Below are 18,682 nucleotides of genomic sequence, written 5' to 3' on the forward strand. Positions count from 1 at the left end.
TAAAAGTGGAGTAACGATGTCTATGAAACATTTATAGAATTCATTTATGAAACCATCGGGACCAGGACTCTTATTATTTTTAAGGGATGAGACAACGTTTTTAATTTCTTCTTCTTGAATTGGCTTATCTAATTGTTTAGCTACAATATCGGATAATTCAGAAATATTTATATTTTGTAAGTAGTCTGCTATCTTACTCTCATCACCGCAAGTGTCAGTGTCTCGGTATAAAACCTTGTAAAATTCTGCAAATGTTTCAGCAATATCTTTTGGTTTTAAGATGGATTTATTGCCCGATTTCAGCTTTTGAACTACATTTGAGGACTGTTGTTTTTTAAGTCGGAAGGCCAAAAGTCTGCTCGCTCTATTTCCATTTTCATAATACTGTTACTCGGCAAAACGAAGGTTACCTTCTATCTTTTCTGACAGTAAATCTTGGAGCTCTCTGCGTGATGTATTCAAATCATTCAGAATCCTGGATGCTCTAATCTTTTTATGTTGAAGATCCAGTTCCCAAATTCTATCTTCTAAATATTTCTGTTTGGCTGCCTTTTGTCTTTTTTTTGCTGTCGTGTAAGAGATCATGCTACCTCTTAAATAGGCCTTTGCACAGTCCCACAACATAATAGGAGATGTTTCAGGGGTATTGTTTATGTCCAAATAATTTTTGAGGTCTAATTTAACAAATTCAACAAATTCTTTGTCATTAAGAAGGGACGCATTAAGTCTCCATTGCTTAAATGATGGTGTCAATCCTATATTCCACTTGAGAGTAACAGGTGCGTGGTCAGAGATTGTGATGGGCAATATTGTGATATCCTCAATTCTGTGTAGCTCGGCCTTGGCAGTAAAAAAGTAATCTATTCATGAGTAAGATGCATGTCGGTTTGAGTAAAATGTAAAATTTCTGTCCTTTGGGAATTTGGATCGCCATACATCCACTAATCCAGCTGCCACAGACACATTTTTAAGCATTTTACCCATCTTAGATATGGGGGTTTGAGAGGCTGGGTGCCTATCTATATTTGACATTACACAATTAAAATCCCCCCCCATAATCAGTAGACCAGAGCTATATTCTGCAATCATATTGAAAACTGACTTAATAAACCCTGGTACATCTTCATTAGGGGCATAGACATTTACAAAGGACACTGCTGTTCCATCAATTATCCCATTTACCAATATAAATCTACCCTCCTTGTCCTTATGTACTAACGTTTCAGTAAAGTTAATTTGCCTATGTATTAATATAGCAACACCCCTTTTCCTACCAGAGCAATGTGATGAATAGTAAACTTTATCAGCCCAAGACTTATTTAATTTTGTATGTTCCACATCTGATAGGTGTGTTTCTTGTAGCAGTGCTACTTGACATTTTGATTGTCTGAGTTGCAGCAATACTTTTTGTCTTTTGATTGGACTATGCAAACGCTTCACGTTATAACTTGTTACCATTAGTGTACTCATAACTGAGTTAATTTAAAAATATATATGTGATAGTATTGTGTTGGAGGCAGAGACGGCCATTTGACGGCTGAAACCAAACTTGAGTAACATGGACGCTGAACACCAAGATGATGCAATAAACTAAAAATAGTAAGGCTTTGCTGTACAATATTGTCAAAACTAAGATTCAAATGCTCTGCTTCTTTAGATGCAATAGGATCCTCGGGGAACAGAAGGATCAAAACGCAGAAAACACAATTAAAAATGTGCATTGCTAACATAATGCAAGGTAGTGGGTTTAAGTCCCCAGCCACTATAAAAAGCGGCAACAAACACAACCGAAAAAGAGTTGGATGTGTGCAAAAACAACAAAAAGAAATTAAGAGTGTGGAAGTTCAGGCTCCTGCAGGAGAACATACAGTAAGTATGTGTACTTTAACCACAACATAAAGTCTACTAGTAACATTAATACAACTTAATTATGACTAATTATGACTTAGTAATTTAACAAGGCAATGTTACGCACCTTTCAAACGTACCAGTTTAGATAAGTGGCATTGCCGAACATAAACACAGTTAGTATTTAAGCAGTTTCAGTTCCCGTTATTGCAGCGGGGATGGTCTTCCGTATGTAGTCCATGGCCTTCACGGGATCCCGAAACTCCTTACTGTCCTCTTTGTATGTGATTTTGAGTCTTGTTAGATAAAGTAATCCGAAGCGCACATCGCTCCGTCCCCGTAAAGCTTTCCGTGCATTGGAGAAGGCGGCACGCGCCTTGGCGACACTGGTGGTGTAATCCGGGAAGATGGCGATCCTTTTACCCTGGTAGGTCAGCGGGGCTTTGTCCCTGGCTCTCCTCAGTATATCAGCGGCATCTCCATCATAATGCAGCTTGGCGATGATCACACGGGGTCTTTCTCCGTCTCTTGGTTTCGTCAGACCAGCTGTTTGGTGTGAACGATCGACTTTTACATCCCGGCCCATCTGGAGCGCTTCTCTGATCAGTTTTGAAACCTATTTAGGATTGGCGGAGTTCGACTGTTCCTCAACGCCAACTATACGGATATTTCCGCGCCTCATCCTCCCCTCCATGTCCTCACACTTGTCCCGTATCTTAACCAGCTCGCTCTGAAGTTCGGTGACTGTGGTCTGCAGAGTGTTTACCTCATCAGACCATGTAGACAGTCCACCTTTCACGTCTCCAATGTCCGTTTTAATTGAGGTGATTTCTGCATGGATGGCGGTGGCGTTGCTGGCTATTTCGGCCCTCACTGCGTTGATGTCAGCTCTGAGAGCGGTGAACTCTTCAGACAGCGCACTCCTCATTTCCTCCCTTATAATTTTGGAGATTTTCCCTCGTATAGAGGTTAGGATATCGGCTCTCAACTCCTCACTCATACTAGGGCTCTTGGGTTGTGGGTCTTCGTCTTCTGGAGTACGCTGCCTCTTGGCTCTGGTGTTAGCCGTTAGCTTTGCCGTGTTACCGTCGTACTTGAATTTTCGAAGTTTATCCGCCATTTAACAAGTAACGTCCACTGGAACGGAATTCTTTATAGTCCAACACCTTTATCAATTCGATTTAGGTCACAATTAGTGAGCAGTTGTGGTTTTTAAAGTGAAAATATTAATAAGCCTGCAGGAGCTCTGAAATATCCGTCTTTACTCCATCTTGGCTCACTAGTTCCCCCTAAATAACAGCTTTTGGTGACAAAAAAATAATCAGAATAACAAACCTCCAAACCAAAAAAAACAATAAGACTGAAAAATAATATAAAGTAAAACATACAGCTGTTTGTTTGAAGCCATTTGAGTTATCCTTCAAGTATAACTCATTCAGGGTGTACAAAAAGAAGGTAATAAATGATCATATATTCATTTTGAAGAGCCTTGAACATCATAAATACTGCTCAAACCCACAACTTTGATTAGTTTCTATGAACACCTGCAGTCTCTTCACAAGCTACACATTTCATCCAGACTTTTAATGGCATCCTTCTTACTGAAGTGTTTCCATTGCTGAGGAATTTTTCCGGAACCCTGAAATTTCTTATGATAGTGGTCTTCTAATTCCTTTTGAAAGCGGCAGATGAACCATTTCCAGTAGGCCAGCATGGAGGCATCAGCTGTAATGCTCCATGAAGCAAATGGTTCTCCTGCTGTTGGATACTGTTTATAGGGAACTGTCCAATCTGACTGATTTGGGTGAAAGCGTCTGTCACTTGCAACTAACGTGGTACAGAAATCAATGACCAGATCAACTCTTCCTCTTACATGCCAACCTTTGACTCCAGTGGGTCGATGAAAAGGAACGCTGTGTTTCTCAGGACTGTGGTCCTTCAAAGTGTTTGTGCAAACAGCAGCACAGAATGGACACCTTTCCCAGCAGCAGTTACACAGCTGATCAATTAGGATCTGATCAGGCTTCTGCCTGCAGTCATTCACTTTTTCCAGGGAGAGTTTGCTCATCTCTGTTGTGATGATTTCCAGGCCCTTCTCTATCTCTTCTTTAAGAAATTCAAAATTGTTTGTGTCACTGAAGTTTTGACAACTAATGGCATCAAGTATCAAGTTTGGCTTCAGTTTACTAGAAAATTCCTCCACCCACATTTCTATGTTTCCTTTCTTGTGTTTGAATTTCTCTGTTGCCTCAAACAAAACCTGACTGATGACGCTGGTGATGTCTTCTAAATTTTTCTTGAGAATAGTCTGGACTTTACTTTTCTGTGTTGTTAACATGTATTTCTCTACTTCTTCTTTGATGAAAGCCTCTACTTGAGCTCTTGGATTTCTGATGTAGGTGATGAAGCTGCTAAAGTCTTCTTTCTCTGCCAGAGATGCTAACACATGTTTCTCTAAATTCAGTCTGTTCCCATTGAATGCTGGGAAACTGCACATCATCTCTCCAGCAATATCAACTCCAGTCTTGTTACAGACGGCTTCAACAGCAGAGACTTTGAGTTTTTCACACATAATTTCTCCAAACACCACAGCAGATGAACTTCCTTTGCAGAAGCTTCTGAAAATGTTGTAATACTCATTTTTCTTGTTGTCCAAATGAGTAAACACATCATTGTTGTCTCTGTAGATCTTGTGGGAGTTTAAGAGCCAACCTTCTGCTCTATCAAACACATACAGTGAAAGGTCAACTGTAAACTCCTTCTTGAATACATATTTTCTCTGAGATTCCATTGTTTGTATTTCAGATTTTATGTTTTGAGCCACTTCCTTCAAGTAGGTTGATGTAAAGCCTCTTGTTGCAACAGGTTTGCTCTTAATAGCTGCAACACATTTTTGTTCAACCTCATTAATGAATGATCTGATCAGTTCCTGTTCTTCATATGGAACACAAGTCATTTTTACAAATTTGCAGACACCTCCAATGCTCTTCTTTATGGTTATGTAATCAGAATAATCACCACGTTCTGACAGATTTTTGTATTTCTTATTTCTTTTTGACTCATCAATGAGTCCCCATTCAACACCAAGCTCTAGAAGGACAGCAAACTGATCTTCCTCCAAGTTTATGTTCTTGATCGGTTTTGTATCTGAGGTTAATTCCTTAACCCACTGACTCCCAACAGTGCTGAACTGTGCTTTTAGTTCCTCTTCATCTGAAGCAATGCATTTCAGCTTGTGAGCAAGCTCTTTGCTCTTCTGCAGCAGATTGTTTTCAAACTCTGTTTTCTTTCGTTCAAGATTTTGTCTAGCTTTATTTTGCTGGATTACTTCATCCAGTTTTACCTTCACACCTTTAATAAGTTCCTCATGAAACTCTTTGATTTTGTTCTCAAATCGGCCCCGCCATTGAACCAACATCTCTTTGTCTTTGTCATCTTCAAAGTAAAGTGATATACATTTTGTTACTTCTTCATATGTTTTAGCCATTTCTTTATTAAGGTAACTGAGTTCAACTTTGTCCAGTTGGCCTTTTTCAACTCCAGGATAAAGTTGGTTTTCAATGTTCAGTATCTCACTCCTCAGGGCCCAAGTCCAGTTCCCATATTGGACCTCCAGTTTTCTATAAACTGCAATTTCCTGGGTGTTTTTGAAACTAAAAACAAAGTGTTCATTCATCAAGGCGTTCCACAGGTCCTGAATTTTGGTGCTGAAATGTGACAGAGTGATTCCAGTAGACTGTTTGGCTTTAGACAAGATGATGGACTTCAGTTCTTGGACACTCTCACTATAACCTGGATTTGGAGGAGCCATTGGTGGACTTCCCTCCCATAGCTGAGCAAAGTATTGTACATCTTTTTGCACATCAAATGCGATGACATCACTGAAGCACTCAACATCACACACTTCCTCTTGGGCAGCAAGTTGAGCCATCTTGTCCAGTTTTTCTTGCAGCCGTCTCTTTCCGTCCATGTTTTTCTCTGCTGCTGTAATATCTGTGACATTCTGATGGACAAACACACAACTTGGAGAAAGCTTGACTTTCTTCATCCTCATGAAAGCCTGAACAACAATTTGTAGGACATCTTGCATGTCAGCTGGATTCTCACCAAAGATGTTGATCAGTGTCATGTTTCCCAGACCAACAACAAATGTTGCAAGTTCATTGTCATGATGAAGGGTAGCATTCCTTGCTAACTCAAGAGCTCGCAGTCCTTCAGTGTCTACAACTAGAATGTAGTCAAACTGGTATTTATCCTTGTTTTCCTCTGACAGCTTAACCAGTTGCATGTAGGCACCCTTGGTGCACCTCCCAGCACTGACTGCAAACTGCAGGCCAAACATGGCATTCAGCATTGTTGACTTCCCGCTACTTTGTACACCCAGAACTGACAGCACAAAGACTCTCGGGTCATTGAGTTTCTTGATGACTTCCTGTAAAATACTAGAGATCCATATTAAAGGCACATGGCCTGCATCCCCATCCATCAGCTCCATCGGGTGTCCTGATATCATCAGATCTGCAGCCAGCTCAGGGTATTTAGTCCAGTCAGGCTGTTGGCCCAGTGATGGTTTCTTCAAAGATTTATGGGCTTCATAGATCTGTCCCATCTCTCTGAAGATGTGTTCCAGACCAAAGGTTGCTGATTGAAGCTTTTTTGACAACAGTTCAAGCTCAGTTTGATTGTGTTTTAATTGAGCAGATTTGTCATGTTTCTTTTTCAAGACCAAGACTTCTGACCAGGTTTTATCATAGTTTTGGAGAATTGAAGAAAGATCATCTGTGGAGAGGGCATCTATAAGGATCTGAGTCCATGTCAGGAAAAATTGTTTTTCCTCTGAAGACAAACAGGAAAGAATGGCTTTAGTGAACAAGTCTATCACTCTGCTGATGCCAGCATCACATTGTTTCTGTCGTAGCTCTTCAAGTTGTTGAACCTTTTGAGCTTTGTCCTCTTCAAGATGTCCTTTTAGGTGGTAAATTTCTTTACTGATCCTGCACCAATCATGCCACAGCTGGCCTTGACAAGGCAGAAATTTATATTTGATTTCTGAAACATCCATTCCTTTAAAACATGTTACTATTTTATTTGCAGCATTTTTGCCTCTCTTGCAGACTTCCTCATTTTCATCCACTTTTATTTCAGAATCTTTGGCCAATAATTCAAGTTGGAAGAATCTTTTGGATCCAGACAGAAGTATTTGAATAATTTCTTTTAATTGATCAGAAATATCTTCATAGTTTTTGCCATTTAGACCCAGTTGGTATTTTCCAGATTTAATCTTTTTGGCATCGCAGTTATCATCAGCAATGAGGCAAATAAGGGGTTTTTCAGACTTTAAAAGCTCAACTATATCTGCCCAGTTTTTGTTTTTATCCTTTAGAGTTGGCACAAGAACAACAATGACTGATGACATTTCAGTCAGGATTTCACGCTGTTTTCCAATTGCTAGAGAATCCCCATGAAGATTGCAGAAGGCAATGCAGTCAGTAAAGAAATCATTGTCTTTTCCAGCAGGACAGTACCAGGCAATCTCTGCCACACCATCCATCAAATGACGAGATTTGGTGCTGCCTTTACAGTTTCTGTGGAAGAATGTGTCATGGCGGTTGTTGATCAAGGCATTCATCAGCTGAGATTTGGACAAAGACATGGAACCCAGTCTGAAAAATGAAACCATCAGAGTCTCAGCTTTGTAGACTGGCATGCTTTTCATGGTGACAGTGGTTGCATTTTCTGTGTTTGTGCTTATTTTCCATGTTTTTGTTATTTGTCTGAACGTCCACAAAGGACACTCAATTTTTGTTGAGAGAGGATCAGGAACAAGCAGTGGTAAGGCATACTGACACTGTGACAACTTTGTGATCATTTTCTGTTTAAGGAAGCTGTCTGAGCAGTGAAATACTGCCATTTGAACATCCATTGGGTGCACATGATTCTTTTTTGATTGATCTGACTCTGTCATTGTGATGTAAAGCTCATCAAAATCATCATCATCTGACACTGACACACCCTGTGAATTGCTGACTTCTTTACAATTTGCTTGTTGTACAGTGATGTATCTGGCTCTGTAATCTAACATCAATAACCTCTGAAGAAAAGCATATGGCAGATCTTTCTCTGAAATGTCATTAGGTTGTTTCACAGGTTGACCTATTTGAAGACATTCTGCTGATAACCATTTTGTTTGAGATTTGTCCTGAAGTCCAAGGTTTTTCAACATTTCACTCTGTTTTGGATCTACTTTTCTTTCTTCATCCAAAGAATTGCAAATTGCCTGCAAAGAATATATAAATTTAAGTTATTTCATGTTTAGAACAGCAAATACAAAAAAGTGAAATGATTCATTTCTGACCTTTTCTCTTTTCCCATTCACATTAAAGCAGAATTTGATTTAGGGGCCCCTCTTGCACATCAGCAACACTAATAGCATTTCAACATAAATTTTGTGAAATCTGTGACAAGGGCCTTGTTTAATTGACCAAGTTTATAAGCAATCAGTGATAACTGATGCATTTGTGAACAAACAGAACTAAAACTCAAAGATTAAACTCACAGCATCAGATTGTTGCTATGGTAACAAAACAATCTAACTATGAATATTGTTCTTTGAACTTTTACACAGTAAACTTGCCAGCTCCTTAAAATCTTACATTTAAATATTGAACAACTTAAAATCTGTTAATTTATCTATGCTGAAACCATTAAATCAAATTTAACAGCATTGATATTCTCCATTTATGCCTTGGAGTGGCATTTGTGCCACTCCAAGGCATAAATGGCATAAAGGCCATTTATGCCTTGGAGTGGCATAAATAGATCAGCATTACATTATGTTTTTAGATTCACTAACTAACTGATTACTTAATTTGGATTTAACAGAAATGCAGATAATTGATATTTATTTTAATTGGGTTTTTTTTATTTATTTTTTGTTTTAAGACAAAAATTTTGGGTGTAAGTATTATCAGCAATATCTTCCAATAACATAATTACCCAGTAATATTTTTACATTTCCTGCCAACTTAATATCTTTTAATACAAAAACACGGTGGACTGCCAGATGACCGCCTCGGTGCCCCGACCACCAGGCTTAGCAAGTTTTCTGGGGGAAACCTTGAGCTGACAGTGACAAAGCATCCAAGTGTTATTTACAAATTCTTTACCTTTAAGTCATGTCCACCGTCCTTTCTTTGTCTTGGGTTAAGACGATTCAGGATATCTAAAAGCAAATGACAAAAATCATAAAAATAAAAACTTATAATATACCAATATCCATATAAATGATCCTAGTTTAGGATCATTTAAACAGTGGAATACTTTGATCAAAGTTATGAGATGATTGGTCTGGCTGGATTTTAAGACCAGATAAATATTCTCTGCTACACTGTACAGCCAGATTTTAATTGGAATACTTTGCTATGGACAGAATAAAATGATAAAATGGGATTTTGTCACTAAATAATTTTGCTGAAAGGCTTGGAAATGTGCAACCATATAACTTTTTATGGTTATGGTCAAATAAAATATTTATTGACACAATGTCCAATCAATTTCTTTCACTATTTAACCCCTTACCTGTCACCCTCAAAATGATTACACTGTAAAAAGAAATGAGTTGGATTAACTTAATTGAATTGCTTGAATTAGTAACAAGTAATTCAGTTAAATTTATCCTATCTAATTTATTGAGTTTAACCGACTCAAATTATGTTCATCCAACTTAATTTAGTATGATCCTACAATTCAGTTCTTTAAGTTTATCCAACTCAATATATTATGATCATTCTAGCTCTTTCTAGCTCTGGGTGAAGGTGAACTTTTTTTTTCTCTTCTCTTCCTCCCATCTTCGCCCTGTTTGCTGTTTCTGTGTTGCTTTTTGGGAGCCTTTCTTTGCACATTCTCCTACAAATCTACAAATTATGGATCTGGTTAACTGGTCTCTCAATTATGCAGTTAAACTTTCTCAACAAGAAGACTGGACATGCACTCTAAAAAGTGTTTTTGGCTGTAGTTCATCTAACGGACTTTTTTACATTAATCTAACTTAATTCATTTGGTTTATTGATGACAGCTTACCTTTTTGTGTTCAGTTAATTAAAAATTTGGAAATCTACCTAACTTAAATTAACTTAATTAACTTGAAGGATCTTTTTACTTTGACTCTACTTGAAACAATAGAGTTTGATGCCAGTTTTGTGACCAATGACTGACCAACTCAATTATATTATGATCATCAAACTCAATTAATTAAGTTTATCCATCTCAATTTACTAAGTTTTTATAACTTAATTCATTAAGTGTATTTGACATGACAAACTCAAGTCAGTCTTACTCAAATCATTTATTTTTATCTAATAAATAATTAAAATCTTTTTGACCCACCTTCCTGTTCAACTACTCTTAAATAAAGCTGCCTGGGCCAAAACTAGCTTTTTAAAAGAGAAATCCTTTATTAGTTTACTTCTTTATTTGAAGTCAACTAAATGATTTGAGTAAGACTGACTTAAATGTGTCAAGTTAAAATAACTTAATGAATTAAGTTGGATAAACTTAATCGAATTACTTGTTGCCAATTGAAGAAATTCAAATGAAGTTGGTTCAATTAAGTTGATCCAACTCAATAAGTTAAGTTGAACCAACTTCATTGATTTACTTGTTACCGATTGAAGAAATTCAATTGAACCAATTTAATAAATTAAGTTGGTTAATAACCTAATAAATAACTTAATAAATTAAGTTGATTAATAACTTAATAAATAATTTAATAAATTACGTTGATTCAACTGAATTGAATTACTTGTTACTGCAGAAATGATGGATTTCTTCAGAGATGGTTGTCCTTCTGGAAGGTCAGCGACTGAAATAAAGAAAAATAGACAAATCTTACCAAAATAAGTAACACCAAACAATGAAACTAGAATGACCATGAAGGGCTGAACTAGAATGTAACTGATTAAACAGAAAATCACAAAAACAAACAAAATCTCAAACCAAAACCCAGACTCCTGACAAATATGGAAAATGTTCAGGGCTTGCTGTTTTGGGAGTTGACATTTCACCTGAGGCTCTATATGATAGATATTACAGAATAACAGCTCATCAGAAAGAAAATTAAAACAACTAAGCTTTGTACATAAAAAATGATGTCTTATAATAACATACACTGTAGGTCTGTGTCATGTTTGTTTTTCATTCAGTGAAGTGACTCACAGTGAGTAGAGTAACCACAAACCTATCTCAAGCAAGAGTAGCCATACTTCATGACATCACTCAAGTAAAATTAAAATGTATATGTAGTTGGGCGTGCCGTGGTGGCATAGCGGTTAGCGCGACCCGTATTTCGAGGCCTTGAGTCCTCGACGCAGCCGTCGCGGGTTCGACTCCCGGACCCGACGACATTTGCCGCATGTCTTCCCCCCTCTCATTCCCCGTTTCCTGTCAGCCTACTGTCATATAATGGACACTAGAGCCCACAAAAGACCCCCTGGAGGGGTAAAAAAAAAATGTATATGTAGTAAAACTATACCTCAGGATGCATTTATTTTCAAGAAGTTATCAGTAAAGCAAATTAATAAATGTAAGTTGTTACCACCTACCTCTGAAGACATGTGAATGCCATGATAGCATAAAGAAAGCGCAAAAGCATTGCAATGAAAATATACATTTGTACTCAGAATAATGGGAGATTTTAATAAAACGCAAGTTATTACTAATAATTAAAATTCTTAGTGAACTTTTGCTTTTGACAGACACTCAAAACATTTCTCAATGAGACCTTAATGAAACGGAAACCTCGAAAAACAAGAGAAGTTTCATGAGATCTTAGTTCTTATGAGCAGATAAAATGCTCAAAGTCACAGAAATGCAAAATACACAAGCAAATCAATCAAAACTGGGTTATGGAATATTTACCTGAACTGGATAGAGTAAGCATTTTTAAGGAGGTTCAGTAAAGTGAACATTTCTTATACTGGCAAATGAGACAAAGTACATTAATACCTCAAACTTGTCTTTGCTTTCTTAAAATGAAATAGTTTGTGTTTTGTGGATTTTTTTGTTGACTCCATTTAAATACAGGGGATTTTCACATACTTCACTGAGGGAGTCCAGTATTGCTACCCTATAAAAATAAGCTCTAGATTTCATGTTTGATTAATTCTTTTTTTATCAATATGTGTTGACGATTACAGAGTCTGAATGCAGAACTGCCCCACAGGTTGCGCAAAGTTGTAGCAGAGCAGCAGTAAGCTAAAAAGATTAAAATATTAAGAGTCTTACCTGTCTTTAATGTTTCATCAGGGTTGGCTTGGTTTCCTCCCGTCATCCGTCTATTTTCAGAGACCATGTCATTTATTTTTTCCAAAAGATCCACTATCTCATTTTCATCCTTCATACTTCTTGTACATGTATGATATCTTTTTTCAGAAAAACCGCTTTTTGCTTTCAGCTTCTGAAGTTCATTTTCACAAATTTCTTCTGAGTCATCATGAGTCACAACTGTCATCACATAAGAGCTGTGCTCTTTTCCCAGTGTTTTTTCTAACCACTGCATTCCAGAAGTATACTGGTTTTCTTGCTGGTCATTTGATACCAGCAAGATAAAGGCACAATCTTCTGGAATCTCTGGAATCGTGTCAATACTTGGAAACTCAAGCATGTTAATTAAAGTGATCTGGTCACCAAAGAGATCATAAAGTCTGGACTCTTTCACATGTATCTCCTGGTCATGGTCCAGTAAGATATTTTTTGATCCAATGTCAATGGAATTTTTGTTCCCAGTTAACACAAGTGTAAGAGGAGGAGTCACTGAAAAACAGAACATGAGTACTGTTAAATGACAGAGTTGTTTATAGTGGTCTTCAACACTGTAGCTCATAGAAATATAAAACTAACATATTTATGATTTCACTTGAATCATGTTCTAAAACTCTTACCTTCACTGCTTGGTGGTGATCCAGAAATGTTTTCAGTTTCCTCTTGTACATTTTTGTCTCTCCTTTCTGCATGTTGAATATCTCGGCTATTCATTACTACAAAAATACATATATTCATCAGTCATCCAGCCGTTTACATTAATATATTAAATGGTACTTTTTAAACTGAAAATAGGTCGCTTTCACAAAGTGTTTTATACACAACCTGCCTATTTATTTATTGCAAAGTACTTGCTAAGTGACATACAAACACATTGATTCAGATGCACCGACAACAAACCACATGTGATGTGGTAAAATTGTCAAATCTTTCTCTTTAAGATCGTCCTTCCCTTTCTATCACTCCCCCCTCAGCATGTCATTGGAAAACAATGCTCAATGCTTCTCCATTATGCTGTTTACAACCATTCTTCGTAGCATTGTATTTTATATGATAAGCTTAGCAGACATGCAGTTCCACCAAATGTTTATAATTGCTGAGGAGGGGTGAAGTGTGGAGCTGGAGCTCAGCTGGGGTCTGAAGCTCAAAGGTGAATCTTTGGGTAAATAGATTATGTTTTGCATGAGCAGTCATTAACGCTCCTCTGAATGGTTTTCTCTTGACATTCAAGGATTCCTCACTCATTACTAAATGACTAAAAGCAATACTGTGGTTATTGATGAGGGGATGACATAACATGATTTAAAGCTCAAAAAGGTTGATTAAATCTGGCTAAACTACAGGAGTGGAATAGGGAGAGGAGTTAGATAGCATCAGTGCAAACACAGAGGGTCCAGAGAAACTTAATGATGGAAGTAAGATCTTTGTTTAAAACTATCAAAAACACCCAAAGCCTTACGGGGTGACCACTGTAAAGCTTAGTTCTTAAAGTGGCAGTATTATGTGTTTTCCAGGAAAATAGTGTCATTTAGTAGAATAATCGGGTAACTATGCTACCTTCAGTTATAAAATTGCTATATCAAATATGAGTTTTTTTAAAAATTACTTCCTGATTGAAATTGGGTCTTTGTCTCTTTAGAAACTCCTGCTTTTAGCAACGTTTCTACCAGCGTTGCACTGAGAAGTAGCTGCTATGATGATCTCAGCAGATGCAAAGTTCCACCAGGTGTTTGCTAATTGCTGCTGGCTAGTCTGAAGGAGCTGAGTGGGAGAGTCACGGGGGAGGGCTGGTCTGTGAGGTGGAAGATCGGAAGCTTGGAAACTGCAGCCCTGAGATGAAGCTTTGGTCCTGAACGGCGGGGCTAGGTCCACCTATTTGTTTTGCACAGCTGAATTCTTATTATTTGTTGGAAGTCTAGTGTTGGAACCATTAGGTCACTTTATTCTTTCAAAAACAACTGTCCTGCCAGAAATATTATTTTTTAATAGATTCTTTGCGCTTTTCAAAAATAACTTCACAGTGTCATGTAGGCCAGAAAGTCATTCCTTGTGCATGTTACTGGCACCAGATCTAGGGGAATCTGATCCAGCAGTAAGAGGCACACAGGCAGAAGAACGCTGCAGCCAATATCTGTGAATCACAGAGGAAACAAGTTGCTATAATGTTGCTCCAGTCAGAGCTCATTTATTCTGAGCTGCTCATGCTTGGAGCCAGAAAATTCATTCTCAGTGGCAAACCCACAGTGATACGAGAGTTCCCCTACTGGTAAGAAGTTGCATATACATACTGCGTTCAGCAATAGCTTTTTGGTTCAGTTTTCTAAAATCAATGCCGAGTCAAAAACTAATATTTCTTTCTGACACAGACGACAGGAGACAAATATGGTGAGGTGGATTTCCTAATCCAATCATGGTCAAGAACATTTGGTACATATTCTTTCACCTCCTTATTCAGGGGCTTTGGAATTTCATTATAGGGCAACGTTCTTAAGATGAATTATCAACTGCAAATTTTGAATGCAGCCATTGTCAAGGATTCCAGACTCCACAAACAACTTATCTCTGACTAATTTCTGTTCATTCTCCCCCAAGTGAGACAAATCAACAGGAGGATCTCAGACATGTCATCTTGTGTCTCACCGCTTTCTGATACCAACTGGGCCATGCATGATGTTACAGTAGAATAAATCATTCTGGTTGTTCTGAACTAGATTCACCTCTATGACCTCCACTAAAGTTAATAGAACTGTTCTTTTGCTAAAGTAGATAGCATTTTTAGTGGGGTTCTGATTTGGGATTTTAACAACAGCTATTAGCCCACTTGGTGCAGTGTGTGCAGAAATGTACCCTGTACCAGTTTCTTATCATAACTAAACTGCATCAGGTTGCTCTGACTCAAAAAGGACACGCTGTTTAAGTCCCATTATTCTGTACAGAAATTGCTGTGCACTTTTTCTCTTGTTGCTTTGCATTGCTTAAATCTTGGAAAAGCTCAATGCTATTTTTATCTCTGATATGTGAGCATAGGAAATGCTTACTCTCATCAATGTTTAAATCACATTTACTAGGTAACATTTCTTTGAATGTATGTGGCTTCATTATCTTGAGGATTGTGTGAATGACTTCTGTCTCAGTAAAACCTTCTTGCAATCCATCTATTTGTTTATTAAAATTAGATTATTTTATGACACAACTGAACCAAAATCAGAGATTTGTCCACCCTGAAGCCTAAACTCTCTGCATTCAAACAAACCTGCAACATAATATAACCTCATAATCTGGTCTCCTATACTGGCAGAGTGGCTCTTCTTACCAGTTTCACTTGCTGTCGGTGGTTGGTCATCAGTGGCGCCTCTTTCTGTCTGTGTTGGCTGCACAGGAATGTCTGTGGGTGGAGTAGCTGTCTGCAGGCCTGAATCGATGGGACCCAGTTGAAGTGAGGCAGGACAACCAGTCTGACTGGCTGACATATCAGTTCTTGAAAGTGTGGTTGGGTCATCTCCAGTTGCACCGACATCAGTGGCGAGCAGGTTACTAATCTGTTCATCCAAAAGGAGGAGCTGAGCCATGCCTTCATCCTCCAATGCTTTCAGTTTCTCACTTTTAACAAAGTCAATCAAATCATACAGTTCTGGTTCACTTAAATCATGAACAGGAATGGCACTTCCATCAGTCGCAGACAGAACTGTCTGCAGCTGCTCTGTACTCAATGTACAAAGTTTTGTCTGTATCTTGAATATGAGTGCTCGCCGTGGATTGTTGGTAGCCATGCTGACGTTTCTCACTTTTAACTATGAGAAACGGGAGCACAATAACAACGAGATAAGATGCAGGAGTCAGAGTTCGTATTCACATTCTTATAGTCAATTCAGTTCATTTAAAATGACCCTGAGCAATAATCTGTGTAAACATTTCTACATTCGCTGCACACCAAACAGAAAAGATTCAGTTCTTCCTGTTCCACATTCTCCAAGCTGGTTGCTTTGGCTCTCTGGATGACACAGTCGATGCAGCCTTCCTTGAAGCCTCAGACACCGTCTCTCGTCGTCTCCACAGCAACCTCTCCTGGCAAGACACTTGGGATCCCGGACATAGCACCCAATTGTTACTGGCACCAGATCTAGGGGAATCTGAGCCAGCAGCAAGCAGAAGAACGCTGCAGCCAATGAATGGGGCAGGTGGGCGGGCGGGCGGGCGGGTTGGTTTCCAAACTTCCAGAAAACTGTAAAACAGCTGAAACACTGACTTCTTTTAAATCTCTACTAAAAACCCACCTGTTTGAAATGTAATCAATTACAAATTTATTGATGGAACTTGACTTAATGCTGTGTTTTGATTGTTGATTCTATATTGCACTGTGTTTCTGTGTTTGTAATGGTGTAAAGCACTTTGAAATGCCTTGCTGCTGAAATGTGCTATACAAATAAAATTTGATTGATTGATTGATTGATAGGTAGGTAGGTAGGTAGGTAGGTAGGTAGGTAGGGTAACAGGTTACAAGTTTCATTTTATATTTTGTTTAGCCTTTTGTTGATGTTAAATAATTCTCAGTCCCATCAGCTTTCATTTTCTGTCACATGAATATGCAAATTTCAAGATTTACAATGCATCACTGTTAAAAACCTTTTTTTTTTCCATCTTTTAAAATATGTTACGATTGAAACAGATAAATTACCAATTACACTGTAAATGTCTGTACATGGCAGTTTAAAATAAACCAGGTTTATGTTTATTCAGTATACCAAGAGGAAATGTGCCATGTCTTGGGTGTGGCAAAGATTACAGTTAAATTTGAAACTTGAATGTTATGATTTAAAATAGTATAAAATGCTTGTGGTAATTTGTGGTTTTGTAAAAGAATTGTTTTATTATCAGAGTACGGATTGTGAAACAAAAGATTACAGAAGAAAAAACATTTACAAATGTTCACCTTTTTTAACCTAAGTTTTTCTTCACATTGATGTGAATAAATTACTTAAACTCTTGGAAATACAAGTTTCATTCATGTTTGTGTCAAAAGTCATAAAAGCTTTTCTTACCTTGTTTCTGTTTTACTGGCTTAGTGAATCTTTGTTGTCACAGCATTGGGTGTACCTATTTCCTTTTAGACTGAAACCCCCCCAAAGAGATTCTTGTTTATAATGTCTCTTGTCCTAACAAACTCCTCCTGCAGTCTCTCATTGGCTGAAAACTCTGCTTGTGAAAAAAAGAGATCAATAGTGAAAGAAAGATTGTTCTGTTCCTTAAAACCATGTGAATGAAAAGAAATCGACATGCATCTACATGTTTCTATATAGACACATTCTGCTGGCTGGCTGAAACAGAATAAAAGCATAAAATGGGCATTACAATGTAGAAGGGGAAAGTGGTTTTGTGTCAGAGTGATAAGAAAATAAAGTTATTTTATTCTGACACAAGTATACAGATTTGTTTTTCACCTTTTTTTACTTTTTTGGGGATAAGTAGGGGCAAAACTGATAGTCTAAGAGTTTTTTAAAGTGTGACTCAAGGAATTCGATTTTGTCTTATTATTAGGAATTTTAAGAGTGTAATTGCTTTTTGAATTTGTGGTAGACTGAAAAAAAATCTACAATTCCAAAACTCCTATAGGATTTTTTCTCTGCAACATCAACTTCTCAGTTAAAAGGCACAAATAGTTTTGCACCAAATGTACCTTCATACCACAGATTCCTCTGCTGTGTTTGTGCACGCTCACTGTACATGTTTGAACATACTCCCAAGTCTGCCTCTGATTTGCTTACGACTATTACCTTTTCCTTTTTAGCCAGTCAGTAGCACAAATAACATGGAAGTAGATATTATTTTCTCTCTAAACTCCTGGGCCCACCCGGTTTCAGAAAGCAGGATAAGTGAAAGTTCTTATCCTTTCACTTATAAGAAAGGATAAGTACTTTCTTATAAGTGAAGAAAGTTCACTTATAAGTAACTATGTGCACATCCTGGGTTTTCAGTTTCAGAAAGCCAGATATCTGTTATCTTGAGTAACTTGTTGAATTGAACCAACTCTGATTGGTAGTACAATTGTTTTGGAAAATTCTGAGTTTGTTCTATCGATTTGATGAGACCTGGGACAGAAATGGAGTATTATTTTCTGGGGCTGCCTGTACATGTTAGGTGTTATAAATATAATGTTAGAAAACAAATACTCTGCAGAAATCTCTATCAGAAGAGGGTGATCAGACTGCGATTAAATGTTTGATCATAACGTGCTACACCATATTCTGTAACCACTGCATATTGTGACTGTAGGAGGCGCTGTTGCAGTTTTATACCACTTTACCACATAGGCATAATAAAGACTAGAATAAGTTACTGAACTATTGCAGATTTCTGAAACTGTTCTTATACCTTTAATAAAATTTGACTTTTTTGCTTAAGATGAAGGAGAGAGCTAACAGAAATAGTTTGACTGAAATATTTAGTAATTTGCTATAAGAAATGGTTACAGAAAAATACACTGCCTGGCCAAAAAAAAAGTCGCCACCAGAAAATGGTC

General features: G+C 37.6%; 1 protein-coding gene across 1 annotated transcript; it reads right to left on the reverse strand.

Moving 5' to 3' along the window:
* Positions 1-509: 509 nt before the first annotated feature.
* On the reverse strand, positions 510-16,361 carry LOC116735117 (interferon-induced very large GTPase 1-like). The gene is made up of 6 exons (XM_032586741.1): positions 15,479-16,361; positions 12,786-12,881; positions 12,130-12,657; positions 10,649-10,708; positions 9,015-9,070; positions 510-8,125 (listed from the first exon to the last, which is right to left on the reverse strand). Exons 1-6 carry the CDS (start codon positions 15,933-15,935, stop codon positions 3,404-3,406), a joined length of 5,919 nt encoding a protein of 1,972 aa, XP_032442632.1. The 5' UTR covers positions 15,936-16,361; the 3' UTR covers positions 510-3,403.
* Positions 16,362-18,682: the final 2,321 nt, after the last annotated feature.

This window comes from Xiphophorus hellerii, chromosome 16 (assembly GCF_003331165.1).
Source record: "Xiphophorus hellerii strain 12219 chromosome 16, Xiphophorus_hellerii-4.1, whole genome shotgun sequence".
NCBI classification, from domain to species: Eukaryota; Metazoa; Chordata; class Actinopteri; order Cyprinodontiformes; family Poeciliidae; genus Xiphophorus; species Xiphophorus hellerii.